Here is an 18,813-nt window from a genome sequence, read left to right as displayed (position 1 = left end):
TCAAGCTCCTGGATGCAGAATTTAAATTTACAACACTGGCTAAATGCACACTGCTTCTAGAGGAATAGCTATTTCATTTGATACAGGACTGCCTAAATTTGAGAGCTGTCTAAATTTGAGAGCTAAAATGAAAGCAAAAAAAAAACCCCACAAAGGAACCTAGAAGATCAAGCACTCGAAGAGGTTTGTTTGCCCCATCGAAAGCAAATTCTGTATAAAACCCAGAATTTCTGATGTCTCCTAAAGTTGGTTGTTGACCATTAAAAAGTCAACACACTCTTTAGAATTTGGAAATCCAGATGAGCAATGCATATAAACCAGGAAGGATGGGGCTTTGTGGAGGGTTCACTGTGAGATGCCTGTGTGTAATATTGAGTTTCCCTAAACTGCTGTCTGAGTTCAATGGGTAGAGACCGCCAGCACTTCAAGGGGCTCGTCCACTTGACAAGTAGCAGAAACCTATGTCCTGGCCCCCCAGGTGGGGGTGGGGGCACTTTAACGAACATTAAATCTGATCAGCAGACCCCTAAACTACAGGTCTACAGAAACCAACACACAGGTAAATTAGCATTTATCCGGCATTGAGAAGTCATTTCAGTGGCTAGAAAGAAGGAATGTTTAAGCCAAATGAAACTCAAAAAAGATAACATTTTATTTTCAGAGCAGCTGACGCAATGTGGAATCAGGTTTTCACAAATAAATACGACAGTGTCTATTTGGTTACATCTCTATTTGATGAATGCCTATCTATAGGAACTGTAATAAATTTCCCAGAAGGCTAATGACTGGAACTTTGTAAGTAAAATTCTCCTGGCTTGCTTTCTGAAAAAAAGTACTGTGATAATTTAGAAAAATGCTTATCACTTGGGGGAAAACCAACCTAGAATGCCCCAGTTGTTTTTGTTTTTAAGGAATGCACCTTTTTAGGACAAGTCTATAAAACATCTTTATTTATTTGTTACATATGATGTTTAAATATAACTTTGCTTTCAAGCTTCAAACTTTTTTAAACTCCTGGTAAAATAAGACTTTTGGTTCACCTTAACAAAAACTGACCTAGGAAGAAACATTTTTAGCAAAATGTATTATAAAATTCACTAGAAAATACTGTCTTCTTTTTTTTGCCAAAATGTTACATAAAATCCTTATTAAAAATACACACATTACAAAAGAAAAATTATGAATATGCTATACATAGTGCTTTTGATATGGACCAAGGGACCTGCATTCCGGGGAAAATACAGTTAAGCACACTAGATATTATGAATGTCAACTTATAATAGTGCAAACCTGAATAAATTACATCCTGAAATGGGAAGGCATGCAAGTCATTTGCTGAGAATAGAACATAACGAAGCCAGAACAGGAAGCAATCACAACCACTATTTAAAAATGTTTTCATTTTTATTACATTAATTTTTTTCAAAAATACTTTTCTTTACAATAGAACTCCTAGAAAATATTTACAACCTTCCTCTAATAAAATATAACAGCAGTTAAATATATTTGAAAATAAGATGAGTTTTTCCATAAAATATATCTGTTAACTTTTTATATACAAGCTTTCTTAAAGAGGTCTAAATTCACTAATGAAAAACCATCTATAGTAAACAGTAACCGTGTTGAAGACATTAACCATTAGGAAGAAAAGTTCTTTGGGGTGGGGAGCAGTGGGGGGAAGCTAAAACACATCACATACATGCAGGCAGAATCATTTCAGAAAAAAAATAAGTGCAATATTTTACTATGAAGTCATTCTTTAAGTTGATATTGTCAAGAAATACTAATTCAGGAATTTGAACTGTCTCTTTAAGGAGGAGTTCTTTGGTTATTTCAAGTCAAAAATGCTTAAACACTATACTGCATGGAAAACCAAAATTAAATTGTGCATTATATTTTTGCCTTGGCAACTCCGTTTATTTTTAAGGTTTAAAACTGGAACGGCTGGGCAAATCTCCAAACAGAACTAATACATTTGCTTTATAAACATTTTTCTGGGTGTTTGCTCCTTTGATAGATAAGCTTTCATAGATCCAATAGCAGAAGCATTCCAGAATCACTCTCATACACCCGCGACCGGCGGGAAGTAGTCACGGAGACAGATGCGATCAGCCCATGCTACAGTCGGAATGGTTCTGGAATAGCTCTGCCATAAAGTTGATGCACATGGCCCAGGCGGTTCTGAACTCAAAACACAGGATAGAATGACCTGTCTGAAATGGCAGCAAATAAAATGCTTTTTTTTTCCCCTAAAGAAAAGATGAAGGAAATCTCCCCAAGACCTCTTTTCTGAAAACAGAGTGATGGAAATGAAAAGAACCTTTGCATTTATCTTTTGTCCATGGCTTTCCTGAGATTCGGAGAACGTTGCCTGTGTGGGGCCGCTGTGGCCCACGAGTGTGCATGAAATGCTTTTGCAGAGACAGACTTAAAAGATGCTCAAGGCTTGTCCTCACGCTTCCACTGACATTCACATTAATGTCAAGCTGTTCACGTGCCAGCAAACTGGCCTGGCATGACCGCCACACCTCCACGAGCTGGGAAACCAGCCTACCTGGGGTGGGGCAGGGCCTGAAAGCCCCCGTCCTGGAAGTCATGCAGCATTACTGCTAAGGGGGAGCCACCAGAAGCAGCCCGCTTGTGCTGGGGCTGTGTCCCAGTCTGAAGGTGCGCACTCATTTGCCCCAGTGGGATGGGGCAGTCTGACTCAGCTCAAAAGCCTGAGCTAAAAGCCATTTTTGAAGGATTACAGGTTTATTACCTTCAAGTACAAACAGCAACCCTGCTATCGGAACAGGAGGAGGCAGAGCAGAATTTTGTGGCATAGAGAATTCTAGAAGTGCTTTGGTAAATGACTTTAATGAATACATTCATTGTTTGAATGCAAACATTGCAGGTAAAGTGGTATCTGAAACCATTTTTGTGGGCCTTTAATGCTATTTCCCTTGTATTTGCTATCAAATTTGTTAGAAAACGTTTTTTCGCATAGCTAGCGTCAAGGTAAACTTCGGTCCAGCATAGGAGAATTATAGCAAAATCCCGGTGAATGAGGTTTCACAGTACTTCCAAGCGGCACAAAGTAATTACAGAACTCCACTGACCACTAACAGTGTTGCAAAAAGGAATGGGCTCTTCTGATTTGGTTTTTGGGGGAAAAAACCCTTGTTGGCATTCCAGATACTTCAAGGTGTGCCCCTCAACCACCCTCCCGAACAACAGCCTTAGCAACTTAATAGTTGAGGTTATTTTCCTCCACAAACATCTCCAGATGGCTCACGCTGAAACACGGTTCTGCCAACCCATGAGTCAGAGCCAACCGGTGCCCCCGGGGGAACATGGAAGAGGACGCACTTGCTCTATGAACCAGGTCTTTAGTAACTCACTGCTGGGGAGTGCAAGCCAGAAATTATACAGTACTCAGTTCTGAGAAACAGGCCAATGAGTGACACACAAGGTGGGGAGAAAACTTATTTTCACATTTGGTCAACTTTTCAAATGACATGTGTGCTAGAGGAAAGCCATGGAACACGAGGGCTTGCTTTTTGCTCTCTGAAAAGCTACCCCCTGGCATAGTCTCCTGGCAAAGATGCCAAGTTCACTGCAAACTACAGAATGAGGTGAGAACAGAACAAAAACAACTCTTGGTGGGAGAGGATGGCCCAAGGTCCCAGCACGAAGAGGGTAGCCTGCTTCACACACACATACCCATACACACACTCACTGCAAGCTTTGGGATAAAAGGCAACCAGGACAGTTGACATCTGAAAGCCAAAGACCACGAATGTCAGGTTCATTCCCTGCCAGGAATGATTTCACGGGAATGTAGCCCAGATGAAACACCTCTTAAACAGAGTTGTGCCAATTATTTATTCCCCCCAACCTCCCACAAAAACAAATTTTTTTTAAATAAAAGAAAAACTGGAATTTTTTTTCTAAACCGCAATAAAACGACCACTTTTTAAACAGGTAGTTTAAAATGGTTACAAAACAAGCAGGCAGTCCAGGTTTCCTGATTAATGAAGATGGAGGCCATGGGTTTTTGCTGTCTCTAAGCGACCAACAGGGCTTTATAGTTCCGTGTCACCCTGAAGCAAAACTGAATCTTGATCGTCCAGGAGGAGATCGGCGTCCACAACCTCAGCCTCTTCCATGACGCCTCCTAACTGCTGGACCACGTCGTCGTCGAGGATGTCCACGTCCTTGATGGGTTTGATTAGATTCAGCTGGTCCAGGGGCAGCAGCCCCGGCGCCCCCACTGGCCCCGTAGTCCTCTCGATTGTGGCTGCCATTTCAGCCGCGAAAGCCGCCTTCTGAGCCTTTTGTCTCTGCTGTTCCTCTTGCTGCCTGTGAGTTTTCATGTGGGCATTTCGGCTTTTGATCTTGAAGAAGACTCTAAAAATGAAGAAAAGGCAGCATGTGAAATTTACAAGGAGACCTGAGTTCTTGCAAATCCAGGCATCCTATGGGGAATACAGGGAGTGTGGTCTGACATCTGGTTTGGGGTGGCTTTGACAGAGTCCCCAGCTCCTTAGCTCTTAGGACCTCCTGCCCCCGTGACCTGTCATCTCTTCTCTCCAAGCATTACAAGGGAAAGCGGATGGGGACAGGAGCACATTTACAGTGTGTCAGGCTTCCTCCCTGTGACAGTGGAGGATGACTCCTCAAAGGCCTTCCTGTCCACCTGTGGTCTGGAGCACATGCCCATCACTCAGCAAGCCCTCTTGACCAACCCAAGAATCCTCCAATCATGCAGCGGAGCTCTGACAGTTCCCACCATAAGACAACCCATCACCTGCCTTTGGCTTCTGTCCCTGCTCTTCCTTCCACAGGCAGAATTCTTGAAGGATCTGCCTGCACACACTTGGCATAGGTCCCCTTTCTTCCACCCTCTCCACCTGGCCTGCTGCCCCCTCCACTGCACCCAACTGCCCTTCTCAAGGTCACCAGGAACTCAGTGTGGCCAAACCCAGTGGACCCTCTTCTGTCTCTATGTACTTGGCTTCTGAGCTGCACCCTCTACTCCCGTCACCTAAGACCTCTCCTTCGTGGCCATCATATTATCATAACTTCCTACTGTTTGCTTTCGAATGAAATAGTGATGCTCAGGTGGGGGTGATTTTGCCTTCCCAGGAACATCTGGCAACGTCTGGAGACATTTTTGATTGTCATAACTGGGGGAGAGGGGACGGTATTTCTGGCATCTAGTGGGTAAAGGCCACGGATGTGGATAAACATCCTACAATGCAGAGGGCAGCCCCTTCACCCCAAGCAAGGAATTATCAGACCCAAATGTCAGTGCTGAGGTTAAGAAACCCTGGGATAAGGGGTCTGCAAACTGTGGTCAGTGGGCCAAATCCAGCCGATTGCCTATTGTTATAAATCGAGTTTTACCGGATCTGTTTGTTTACGGATCGTCTATTGCTGCTTTTGCGCTACGACGGCAGAGCTGAGCAGCTGTGACTGCTTAGCAAAGCCTAAAATATTTCTATCTGGATCTTTTTCATAAAAAGTTTGCCCAGATATGAGACCGCTTGTTTTTGGAGAGGGAGCAGTGTAAGTACTCTGTTTTCATTCCTGTGCTCATCAAGAAAAAAAATAAACAACCTGATTTCTAAGACCCGAGTCAAACAGAATTGATGAATCACAACTGGACATATTGAAAACTTTTTAATGTAATGAACGCAATTTCAGCAGCTAAAAGAGGCTTTCTGCAAACATTTGCCTAACTATATTCCTAGCCTGGAAAACCACAGAAAATATTTCTGTTTTTCCATAAAATCCTAACTGGAGTTATGGCAGAAAAAGGTCCCGAGCAACATAAAAACAAGACAAAAACATTTAATGGATGTCACTGAAAGACAGCCAGAAAGCTCGAAATACTAATTTTTGTTTGTTAAAATGTCCTTTGTCTCCACCTTGTGGAGTAAGGACTAGCAGCCTGTTTGAGCGGAGGGTGCTGGCTCCTCTCCGAGGAAACCGACAAGACCCCAATGCGCCCCCTCTTCCATCCCAAGGCAAATAGGAGGGAGAGAACAGAATCTGCCCTGGGAGGTTCCATTATTTCAAGTACACAAGCCTAATAATCAATCCGGGGGTCATTTCTTCCGTGGCACCATGAAGATGACATGTCTAGGCTCTGAAGGACATCAGAGCATGGAGGAAGGACTGACACCTAAATCCGTCTCCCCCATCTCTGCGCTTTAAGGTGGGAAAGAGAGCCGCTAGTTTCACTTCGCTCTGGCGGTGCCAGTGCACGAGCCAGGTTCACTTAGCAGCTAAGAGCATGGCCTGGCCAGCCTGCTTGGTTTGAATCCCAACTCAGCTGCGCATCATGACCGTCCTGTGCCTCAGCTTCTCTGCGTGTAAAAAAAACAAGCTACTAAAAGTACCCACCTTATTGGGCTATTCTAAAGATTAATCAATACATGTAAAAATCCTTTAAAACAGTGCCAGGCAAGCAGTGAGCACTCGATAAATGGCAGCTACTATTAAGTTGCCTGAAATATCCTATGAGGATGTGTCTTACAAGCAGAAGTCCCAAGTGGCCTCACTCATACAACTGGGGATGTTTCCTTGGTAGAATGTCAGCAGCTACCTGGTCGGCACCTCTCCAGGTAACATTTCTCTTTATGTTTGAGGCACTGAGATTATGGGAGGAGAAACACTCCTGACAGTGTAACACCCCTCCACGTCAGGCAGACTCCCTGAGAAGTAAACTGGAATTCTATACCAGAGGCTGTGGGAGGGAACCGTGCGCATCTCACCATCAATGGTATCTTCTACCTAAAGTAAATAAACAAGCAAAGCAAACCAGTGGGATGGAGCCTGGTCAGAAGCCCAGGCTCTGCATCTGAACACAGCTGGGTTCAAATCTCAGCTCTGCTCTGACTGCTGGTGTGACCTGGGACAAGCCGTTTTACTCACTTTTAATCCTTATTAGTAAAACAAGGATAAAAACAGTATCTGCATCACCTCGCGTTTCTGCATGAGGATTAAATGAGCTCATGCACATAAAGGATGCAACAAAATAAGTGCTCAGTAAATGGCAGCTGTTATTATGACTCCCCACCGTCTTAGTTGTTGTTTTAAATTATACTTAAAAGGGCAGGCATGACAAATAGGTTTTATCTCATGAGTGAACTCTGATCAGTTGGTTGTGTCAGCTTGAAGCATTTGATGGAAAGGATTTGAGGTCTTGTTTTAATGCAGTAACAGAGAGTGTAGCAATTGATTAGCGATGTCTGCCCCAGGTGCAGGAATGAGCAACAGTAGTAGGGAAGCCACCTCTGCTACGCAGAGTTCCTGATTAGGTATTTTAGAGCCATTCTGCAATCACTCAGCAGGGATGCGAAGAGAGCAACACTAGTGAGTATGGTTTGGGTGTGAAGAGAAGTGGGAATCAGAGGCCCATCCACTATTTTTGGAAAAGAGTGAACTTTCACAACTAGAGGTTTGCTCACTGAAGATATCCATCCTTATTAGGCCTTCAGACATCAGAATGACCATATTCTGAAGTCAGAGACAGGATCCACCCACCCTGAGGCATCATGCCGACCCCGAAGATGGTGTGAGGGAGAACCTGGAGAGTCTGGGTTCTTTTTCTAGCTGAAGAAACCTCAGACCATCTTGGCATGGGCCCCACAGAGCAATCATCTATCACGAAGTTAGATTCAGTCCCTGGTCCAGTTGCACGTACTTGCCACACTCCTTGCAGGGGAAGATGGTGGTGGGGTCTGTCTCGCCGCTGGTAGTGCTGTGAGAGGGCGAGCTCTTCACCGAGCAGTACCCGCTCTGGGCGCTGCCAGGCTTCTGCTTCCCAGGGGGGACAGCACCCCGAGCTTTGGTCACCTGGTTGGTGCCACCGTGGATGCGGGCGTGGCCGTTCAGTGCCTGTCGGGAGCTGAACACCTGGGGAAGAAAGGGAGTGACATGACATCTACAGTCCTGAAAAGGAAATTAGGGTTATTAGTTACTCAGTGGTAAAACACGTGATACTTGAAACAGTCTAATGACAGGGCGCAGGGGTCTGACATAAGCAACCTTTGGGCATGTGCCATAGAAAGTAGAGCTCAACACCACGACCACAAATGCTGTGCCAATAAAAACCCCATCGTTGTCATAACCAGAAGACGAGAAGGGATGAGGCACAGCACGAAGGACAAAGCTGCCATCTAGAAGTCAGGAGACTGGGGGGCTAGACCCAGCATCTCTATTTCTCCTCTGTACATTTTTTCCATCTGTAAAATGAGGGTGTTGGACCAGCTTTCAAACTTTTTTAAAGCTGGAAACTACTTCCCCCCCCTTTTTATTTTCTTTTTTCACTTTTTTTTTTTTTTTTTTTTTTAACAAATCAGGTCTTATTCAAAAGCTCAAAGTTAAAAGCAGAGGTGCTCTGGCCGAAAAAGACAGCACCCCAGAATTGAGTCTATTTGCCCGGCTCTATCTCCCCCCAGGAAGCCCTAGAGCCCCACAAAACACAGTTTGAAAGACACTGATCAGCTGCTCTGACATATTCTATATTTTAGGTCCAAGCCTCAATCAGTAGCCCATGGGTGAAGCAATGTTTCAGACCCCTCAAATTTACTGCAGGATGATACAAAGGAGGAAGACCTGGACAGTCTTCTGAAGCTTGCCATAAAGCAGGGTTTCCCAGCCTCAGGACTACTGACATTTGGGGCTGGACAGTTCTTGGTTGTGGGGGGCTGTGTCGTGTAGGATGTTTATCAGCATCCCTGGCCTCTACCCACCAGATGCCAGTAGCACCTCCCCAGTCCTGACAAAAATGTCTCCAGACATTGCCAAATGTTCTGGAGGAACAAAATCATTCCCAGTTGAGAACCACTGCTGTAAAGGGATGTAATATGCACCCTTGAATTCCAAGCCCCGACTTCTAGCTTCTTAAATGCATCAGGTGACAGCGGTACCCATCGACCTGCCCAGCTGTAGGGGGTGCCTCTCTGTTAAGTCCATGAGCTCTGTTTACAGTCTTTCAAGGAAAAAAAATCTATCGCTGATGTAGCAATGCAAACCTCTATGGTTCAGCAAGGATTAAAACTAACACACTTTTTTCCCTGTGATTTTTAAAAATCATTAAAAAACATCCATCTTGCTGAGCCTTTCTGATTGGGAAAAGTAAAAGATGACTTCCCACTTGGTAAAGAATTTACTGTACACCAAAACTATGAATTGAGGAAGCATCCAATTTCTAAACAAATTCACCCAGAAATACTGTCATTTAAAGTCACATCTTAATCATCCCAGAATGGAAGCGCTCTATACAGAACGGCAATGATGGAGTGAAGCATCCAGGTCATTAACCATCAAAGACAGAAACAAACTAGCAATTTCTTACGCTCTTCAAAGCTAATGCAAAATGCATGTATCTTTTTTTTTTTTTTGCTTTTTCATTTTTTTCTTAAATGCAAATCAAGTGAATTTCTGCTTTAGGATCTAAATATTTTAAACATTTTTTCTTTCTCATCTAAGTGACAGACAAAGCAGCATTCAATACACTACGGAAAACAGTCTTGTTCTATATAATTTACAAGCAAAGATAAGCACCAGCTTGAGCAAAACGGGCTTCTTGTGAAAAGAGCAACATTCTCATTTTTTGAGTAATTCTTCTAGAACTTGCCTCTATAGGTGTGCCCGGCTTTAATAAACCTGATTTGGGAAAAGCTCAATAATTCAAACTCATGGGGGACCAGTGAGGGACTGAGAGTCCAAAGTTAACAACTTAAAAAAAATATCCTTTAAAATACACAGGGAGCCGTAGACGAGGCAGTGCAGAGCCTGTAAAGCCTTCCTTTAGTGCTAAGAATGATCAAATGGTGAACTGGTTTTATTTTAGCTAAATGATGTTTTTAACATACTTGAAAAGTACTAGGTTAATTACACAGACTCCCTTTTAGCCCGTTTACATGATTAATTTGCTTAGTAAATCTTTTTTGTTTTCTCCAGAGAGTACAAAGATAAACTTTAGCTAAATCTTTGTAATTATGTTATAAAAGGACAATCCATCTCTGTGGGCTCCTCCAGCACATGTAAATGCATGTTTACAGGGCATGACCTGGTGTGACACACACCCCAGAGGAGTGGAGAGGCACCAAGAAATGTACAGTGTAAGTTCCGGAGGCCAGGGCTCACTGTAGAGCCAAGGGCATTGGCACCGAAGAGCTCTGAATCACATGCTTCCAGAGGGCAGGGACCTACTTTGTGTCCTCCGAGCACACAGCACAGCGCTTGACACAGAAGACACACTCCAGAAATATCTGCTGGCTGAGTGAATAAGTGAATGGAATAAAAGAAAGAAAACCAGGGCAACACGGAATTCCTTCTGCCAAACTTTCACTGCTGAAAGTGCACCCTTTCCAAAATGCATGGTCTCTTAAAGCCGGGCATAGCTGTATGGCCCTCGCTAGTCCCAGATCCTGGAGGATGCAGAGACACTTACAGCCCCGCAGTTGGGCATTTCACAGATGAAGGAGCCCGAGGGCTGGCCGAGGGCCTGCAGGGGCGGCCCCTCTGTGGGAGCCAGGATGGGGCCTGGTGGTGGCTCCGGGGACCTCGCCACTTCGTTCTCCTCTTCTCTTGTAGATTTCCTATCTTCTTCCGGGTCCTCCTCCTCCTCTAACTCCTCTTCTTCTTCACTCGTCTGGTGTTAAGGCAATAAAAGGAAAAAGGGGAAATCCCCAAAGAGCATTTTTAGTGATGATCAGAACCCGCAGGCCAGGAGAGGAGAGAGGGGCTGGATCTGGGGCTGCACTGGTTTCTTTCCACATAAGGAACGGCTGACAGAGCCCAGGGACAAGGTCTCTACAAGGTTGGTCATTAGACGCTTGGAATTTTGAGATCAAGGAAGTCCCTCTGCCCCACTTTGGGTCTCCTCATCACTTACAGAAAAATATGCTAAGGCAGGGAGGAGAGATTTCTGCCTGTAGAGTTTCTCCCCTTTGCTGGAGACCAGCAGACCTGGAACCCGACTAAAACCCAGGCAGGCTGCTCGCAGGTATGCAGCTCTGTCTCCCCGGAGCAGTGAGGAGGGTTCTCAAGCAACAACAATACTGTGGAAACCCTTGGGAGAGAGACTAAAGACCTATCATGATTTGTTTTACAGGCCTTAAAACACACTTCCATGTGAAATGCCCAAGATATCTGATTCGACCCAAGGGCTGTTGAAAGCCTGTGACACACTGTGTTCCGACGTGCTCCTGCTCTGCTCATCAAAAAATAGAATGGAAGGGTGAGCCACAATGCCTTTGAAAAGGAGAGAAAATGGAAGGGGATATTCCCTTTTACTTATAATGCATTTTTTTGTGGGGGGTGGGGGTGGATCTCTGAACATGGGCTTAGAGAAATGCCCTCCAGAGGCATTCTATGAACTAGGATGAGAAAAATATTTGCTATGAGTAATTATCCTCGCTGCTACTGTGTCCCCTCCTCCTACTTCAGAACAGCAACCAGGCAGAGAATTAAGCAGAAAGTCCCCACCTTCCTCAAGGCTAACAAAACAGTCTGTTACTAGAGCATCCGGGATTAGGTACCCAGGGGGGGTTGGGATGGAGAGCAGGGATCTAGGAGGCCCTCGTTCTACCTCTTGTTTAAGCACCTTATTCTGCTCTCCCCATCCTCACTGGGGTGGTGGTGGTTGTGAGGGATGCTGCCTCCTCCAGTCCCAGAAAGGACTGAGGACCAGGGAAAGGAAATTCTACGTTACATCAACCTCATTTCAGCTTCCAGCCCTTTACAGTTTACAAAGCACTTTCACATTTACTGTCATTGAATAGGCTGTAAACAGTCCTCCCTCTTTACACACGAGGAAACGAAAGGCACGTCCAGCTGCCTCTAACCCCGACAGGTCGTTTGTCTCTGCCAAGCTCTCTCTGCACACCCACTGCTTGAAGCACACAGGCTCCAGTTTGATTTAGCCCAGACAGCTCATCTGGGTGAGCCTATGATTCTTACAGCCCCAAAGGGAGAATTTCCAAGAAGAACAAAGATTTCTGAGCGGAGCGGTACCTTGGGATCCAGAAACCACAAGCTTCCTCTCTGCAGTTGGAGGTGGGGGAGAAAGACAATGCCAGAAAATATGGGGCAATTAGCACTCCCCTCACTGGTTCAATATTGTCTGTAGTTAATTTTATATATATATATATATATATGCATTATTTGAGATGATATTGTAACAGGGTGTATTTAAGAAATGGTCCCAGTTTCCAGTGGGTTAATTAGGATAAATTAGTAATGATTACATTTGCTGAAAGACTTCAATTAATACAGACATAGGCCTAACACATTTTACAGAGAGATTTATGATACTATAAGCTGTAGGTTTCTTGCTAGTATAGAACATGGAGGTTGATTTCACTTAAATGCTCTTATTCTCATATGAAACCACCATCTTCCAATCTCGAAGAGTTTCAGGTAAAACCACATTATGTCCAACTCCAAGGGTTCACTCCATTCTTTACAGAACTGGAACTTGGTGGTCCCAAATATCAGTTTATTAAGCAGACCATGGCCTATAGCTTGGCATTTAAAACAAATCACATAATAACTTTAAGTGACAATGGCATTTGTTTCATGGTATAATTGTTATAATTACAATTTTCTCACAATGCCATTTTTTGGCTTAAAAACTCTTAGAAGAAACATTTTATATAGCTGCAAAATTACAGATTAAGTTATACTTTACTGTGATAATATATGTCTCAGGAATTTAGATAGGTTTTATTTAAACTGGCAATCTATACATGTTCACAAAATGATTTATTATCAAGCCACATGGCTCACCAAAGTGACTAAGAGATACAAAGATAGGAGGAAAAAATCCTAACGTGTAGAATTTTGTATCAACAGGTTGGCCATTTTATGATGTATTGTGTAATGAAACATTTAGTAATATTCCAAAACTGGTAGAAGGTGGGACATACAGGGCGGGGAGGTGGTTATATATTTAACACTCAAAACCTTGAGTGTCCAGAGTAAGAGTTTCTTGAGGAGGATGATATTTTTATTTCTCGGGCATGCAAATGGAATTCATATTATGAGAAATTTGCAAGTTAAAATACAAATGCTCAAACTAAATTTACTCAAAGACACAAATTTGAGTGTTACAGTCACTAACAATGATGATGGTGATGACATATGGAATGCCTGCTATGAATCAGGCACCACACACACAAACACACACACCACACACACTTCTAGTGTTCACAACAACCCTGAACAAACAATTTTTCTTTCTTAAACAAATGAGAAAATTGGCCAGAGAACTAATTTTCCCAAGGTCACATAGCTGGTAAAGAGGTTGAACTGAGATTTAAAACCTGGACTATCTGATTCCAAAACCTCAGCCTTCTTCAGCCTGTGGTCCTGCAGCAAATGTCCACAGGCGCAGGTTTGTCCATTTGCACGTGGTTTAGGTTTTCAGCTCAAACACAGAGATCCTAAATCTCTCAAAACCTTTGGAACGAGCTGCCTTTAAACATCCAAGGGGAAGAGGATCTTTCCTCAGACGCTCATCAATGGACCATGCTATAAGTAACTTAGGTGCTGAGACCACGGGTGAACTTTGCCCTGGGAGCCCTTCCAAAGTCAGTTAACTGCATCAGTTGGTTTCTTGAATTGTGCTGAATTTTGGTCACAGCCAGACCCACAGATTTGCCCTGCGTGGGAGCATGTGCATGGGCAGGGGACAGGAAGGTGTGGTCAGCACACCTTCCTTCCACCTCCTTAACAGAGCCCACCTTGGTCCCCTTCTTCTGCCCTCAAGGGTGGAAGGGCCTGTGACAGTCTCAGGCCAGAAGTCAAACTACCCTGCTGAGCGAGCTGTTGTGTTCTGCTGACCTTCTGGCTACCTAAAAAGCAGTCATTCCTCACAAACTCCCCTTTTTTCCCTCTCTCTCCACAAAAGTCCCTGAGCCACCTGAGCATGTTCCATCTGGGGGGAAATGGTCACCTGTCCCTTTAATAAAACACTGAGGACACGTGATCAGCAGAGCTATTGCAGGTGTCCCAGGCAGGCCCAGAGGACAAACAGCAGGACCCCTGTCCTAGGACTGTGCTTTCTGCACCTTCCCCAGTCCTAGCATGGTCCCAATTTTCCTCTCCACTTGGCAAACTATCCTCAGAAGGCTGACTGTACCTTCACAGTTCTCAAAAAGGAGCTGTAAGCTACCGTGCTGGCCTGAAATCCAGATTTTCTTGTTTTTGTGGGCCTGAGTCATCTCTGCACGTAGCCTTTTGTTCTCCCTAAGCTCAGGTCATGAGGGTGTGGATGCTCCTGACCCAGCCTAATACTGGCTCCTGGGGAATAAACCCAAGAAGGTGTGGCTGGCCCCTTGGGCACCATCTTAATCTTTCCTCCTCAATCTGAGGCTGCATGCTGGCCTGGGCCTTTCTACCCACCTTCAAAGCCCTGTTGGCCCAAGATGGCGCCTCTGCCTTGTGTGGTAACATCTTCCTTAGCAGCACTCCTCTGATCAGAATCCCCTTGTTCCCCTTGTCTCCCTCCAGTGAGTTCACAGGCAGATTGTTGCTATGACCCAGAGTGAATTCCACCCGGGAAAAATGTTCACCCATTCATTCAACAAGTGTTTATTGAGTGCCTACATCATGCCAGACACTGTCCTAGGCACTTAGCAACATCCAAGCTGAAGAGTCATCAGTTTGCCTTAGGAAACCATATTCTCCAATTTTTCCCTCTTCCAAAACATGCTCCTGACAGAGCCCAGAACATTCCAGAATTAGAAGGGACTTTCCAAATGATCTAAACCATCTGCCCTATTTTATAGGTCAGTAAGCCTGGAGCCAGGTCTGAGGTCTCCAAGGCCAGGATTCTTTGTGTTTCCTTATTTATGGTCTATTCTCCTCACGTGGAAGGCAATGCTCTGTGTGACCTTAAGCAAACTCCTTCCCCTCTCTGGGCCTCAACCTTTTGCCTGTAGAATGGTGGAGGTGGATGAGAGAGAGTCCCCAAAGGCATACCTAAGACTTTCTGGTTCTCATCTCATACTGCTTTTAAACACTCTTGGGGTTCATGGTAAACTTTCCACTTGTGTATGCCACATCTTCCCAACTAGAATATATGCTTCCGGGGGTGGGGCCAGAGGCCAGTTAACACCTCAGGGTCACCCACTGCACTACATACATATTACTGTTTACATTGTGGGAACTCAATTGCCTTTAGTTGATTGAACCAGAAGAGGCCACATTACCTTTTTAAACATTAGGCCACAAATGAGAAAAAGGCTACACAGATACAAAACATCACTACTTCAACCAGTCAAACAAAAGCCCTGGTCCCAGGAAACCCTGAATGTAGAACACTGCCATCTCTGATTGAAAAAATGGCAATACCATTCTATTCCACAGATGTCTATTTTTCCTGATAGCTGGGTCCAAACATAAACTTATATATGTGTGTATATTTCATAGATAGAATCAATTCTTAGTTAGGAACGTGGGCTTCGGAGCATTAATGAGTCTAAGTGTTCTTACACTTCTCTAAGAGAATTCTGCATTTGACTGCTCTTAAGTATTACACAAGGTAATCAGGCTCAGACAACAGACTCACAGCCATCTGACCATGGCTAAGTTATTTAGGCTGTGTGCCTCAGTTTCCCGCCTCACAGAATTGGTGTGAGGATGAAATGAGTCACTATTTGTAAAGTGCCCAGCACAATGCCTGGCACATAGAAATGCTATCTAAGTGTCTGTTAAAGAAAATGATCCACATATGTGCTAACACTTACAACTGGGGCACAACTGGGAATGAAAGTATAATTACAAATATTTACAACATTCATGAATTCCAAACACTTTCCCTGACGGTGAGACTGGAGTTCAGTAACCCGTTGTAAGATGCAATTTTCACAAACACACACACATGGTAGGTGATGTCTTCCACGGTGTGTGATAAGATCTCCCTTGACTATGGATGTAGAGAAGGAAGTTGACCACAAGAACAAAGTGGTAGTAATTAGCAAAGCCACACACAGGGGTTTGGAGGAGATTTCGATCTTGCTATATCTTTAGTATGTACTCACTCTTAATATGCAGACAACTTGGGACTGTCTGCTAATGAAGGAAATCGATGTCAGGGATAAATGGTGATGTAAGGATGAGAACTATCTACACACTGCTAACCAGTTCCTCAATAATCAAGAGTCCCTGCCATGAGCTAGAGGCCAAAGCTCCTCCTGGGACATGCTTTATGGAAGCCATGGTAAAATCCAAGGGCTCCTTCATCTTTCTGAGGCACATTATGTTCTCTGGTCAGTGGCATCTGTGACACGGAAGGATCAGGAAGGGTATCCCAGGGGATCAGGGCACCCGTTACAAACCACCCCAACCACGTCAAGGCTGGGACCACCCTGGTTTAACTACCCTGGCTCCTATCTGTCTTGGAATTCGAGCCAGCCCTCACCTCCTTAACTGAACACTGAGCTACAGGTCACCAGAAGCCGCCTTCCCTCTGCCTATCCATACCAGGAAGTCAGGGCCTGAATCCTGCCCCTCACCCACTCACTGCAGCCAGCCGCCTGGGCAGCAAAGCCAAGCCAAGCACCAGCCACTTACTGACCGGGGTGTGGAGTGGGGAGTGGGGCCAGCGTAAGCAGTGACCAAGCAGCTTCACTCACCACATAGTCATCGATGATTTCCGCGAGGCGTGTCCGGTGCCTCCGCCCCAACCGCATAATCTTTTTCCAGGTGTAGTAGTACTCCACACACTGAGCCACCGTCTTAGACTTCACCTGCCGGGAAAGCGGTCTCAAGATCAGCTCCAGCAGTGGGCAGTGTGCAAAGCAGCAAGCTTTTGTGCAAATTTAATTTTGTAACAGGTAATAGCTCGATGCAGTTCAAGAAAAAAAATAATTTATATACGTAGTGAAAAATCTCCTTCCCATGCCTGCTCTCCCCCCATCCAGTTCTCACTCCCCACCCCTACAACACAGCTAGCCCCTCTTATTAATTTCTTGGGTACCAGTCCAGAATTTCTTTATGCATATACCAACAAACATGAAAATATATTCCTCCCAACCATTTTTCCTCACAAAGGTAGCACACTATATATACTGTTTTTCAACTTGACTTTTTTCATGATACAGCCTGGAGATGTTTTCTTGTCCGCCCATAGAGAGCTCATTCCTTTTTTTAACCCATAAAGCAGCATGCTTCTTCATTTAATGTGCTTGAATGCATTTGGCACTCTGACTTGTTGACCTTGAAAATCTATTCATGAAAAACGTTCCTTAGTAATCGAACAGGAATATAAGGCAAAGTTGCGATGAAAAGAACCTAGTTTTTGCAGGAAACAAGCCTTGCCCTGTTCTCTCCCAAAGGGGCAAAGGTAAATGTATTTTAAAGAGAAAAAATGCCTTTGTTTAGATCATAATATCTCTAAGCTCAAGGTGGGGTTCAATGATGTGGGTTTTCTGGAGGCAGACAAAAGGCTGGCTGTACCCTTGCAGGTGGGAACACGGCTACCTACGCAGTGAGATGAGACGGGGATCAGCGGACGTCCTATCTCCCCAAAGCTGCCCCTTCACATCCACCTGACATCTTGAATTTCTACATTAGAATCTTACAGGGAGTGAGGATAGTGTCCCAGAGAACCCTTGTTTAAAAACTTGCATTGCCTGGCAAGCAGGACACATGAATCCATCATCAGTCAGCAAGGTGTGGGATCTTCAAGGAATGAGGCCTAGGACAGGTCAGTCCTGGGGGAAGGTAACTCCAGGAAGGCCGGAGCATGGGAGCTGCTGGGCATACAGGGCAGCAAAGAACACGGTGGCCTCCAAGGCAGGGGAAGGCAGGAGTGAACACAGATCTGGAAATGGAGGCAAGTCGGAGAAAAAGCCCACCTATTCTGATTCTCGTCCATCACGGCCCTAGATTAAGGACAGGCGACACACACACCCAGGACACTACTGGGGACCATCGGCTCAGCCTAGTGCCAGTGGGCACTGTCACCTATGACCTTGTTCTCTGTGGACCTGAACATCTTAATGACCTTAATAACACAATATGGTGCCATCATCCAATGGTTTGCTAACACGAATCAGTTTTAACTTTTAGCCTAAACCACCTATCAGCCAATTAAGGCCCATTAAGTTTATTATCTGCTATGTAAAGTGCTATTTCATCTATGTGAAAGAGTTCTATTTTGCCGTGAAAGGCTGTACATGTAAAGGATTATTTTTATTATTACTGTCATTATGGTTAGGGGCCAACACCAGAAACTCTGTTACTGGCTAGGAGGAGGGCACACATGTTCCCTTCTCCAATTTCCCAGAAACACTTCTGTCAGAAACATGATAGATCTGTCAACTATACATGAAATAGATTATATAAATTGTGAACCAGAAGCCCCAGTTTTATTTATTCTGAGAGAATGTATAAATTACACATTTTTATTAAGACAAAAATAACTCCCATCACTGCCACGTCCAAATAATTAATCTATGTCCTCCTTCTCCCCGATATCCCCAACAGTAGGGCCATGCCACCTCTATATCAGATACCATTCTTCACCAGTGAGGGGGGAAGATATCCTTCTGCTGAGAGCATTAAACCAGTGACTAAATATTTATACGTATCTTTAGATGTACAATTTCCCAATTCAATTTCAAGTGAGCATGAGAAAAAGCATGCTTACCATCTTCTGTACAAAAATAAAGTCTTTGCTGTAAGTGGCGAGTGCTTTATTAAACAGTTTTCTTTCTAGGGAGGTCCACTTGTCCGAACCTACAACAAAACACAAACCTCGTAAGAACAGCTCACAGTTCTCCCCACTTTTAGTTGCTGGTT

The 18,813-nt window shown here is 44.4% G+C and overlaps 1 protein-coding gene across 17 annotated transcripts in view; it reads right to left on the bottom strand.

Annotated features, from left to right (window-relative positions):
- Positions 1-1,385: 1,385 nt before the first annotated feature.
- TRERF1 (transcriptional regulating factor 1) overlaps positions 1,386-18,813 on the bottom strand; it is a 195,520-nt gene continuing 178,092 nt past the window's right edge. For 14 of the 17 annotated variants that reach the window (XM_058554373.1, XM_058554379.1, XM_058554382.1 and 11 more), the window contains 5 exons: positions 18,662-18,750; positions 16,644-16,757; positions 10,454-10,654; positions 7,697-7,944; positions 1,386-4,392 (listed from right to left, as the gene is read on the bottom strand). In XM_058554373.1, the coding sequence (XP_058410356.1) occupies positions 4,068-4,392; positions 7,697-7,944; positions 10,454-10,654; positions 16,644-16,757; positions 18,662-18,750 (977 nt within the window). In that variant the 3' untranslated portion in view covers positions 1,386-4,067. The remainder of the gene's footprint in view (positions 4,393-7,696; positions 7,945-10,453; positions 10,655-16,643; positions 16,758-18,661; positions 18,751-18,813) is intronic. The other 3 variants (XM_058554383.1, XM_058554385.1, XM_058554387.1) reach the window with 1 other exon arrangement.

This window comes from Diceros bicornis, chromosome 14 (genome assembly GCF_020826845.1).
Source record: "Diceros bicornis minor isolate mBicDic1 chromosome 14, mDicBic1.mat.cur, whole genome shotgun sequence".
In the NCBI taxonomy this organism is placed as follows: Eukaryota; Metazoa; Chordata; class Mammalia; order Perissodactyla; family Rhinocerotidae; genus Diceros; species Diceros bicornis.
The sequence above is the reverse complement of the archived record's forward strand: the minus strand, read 5'-3'. Positions and strand labels throughout refer to the sequence as shown.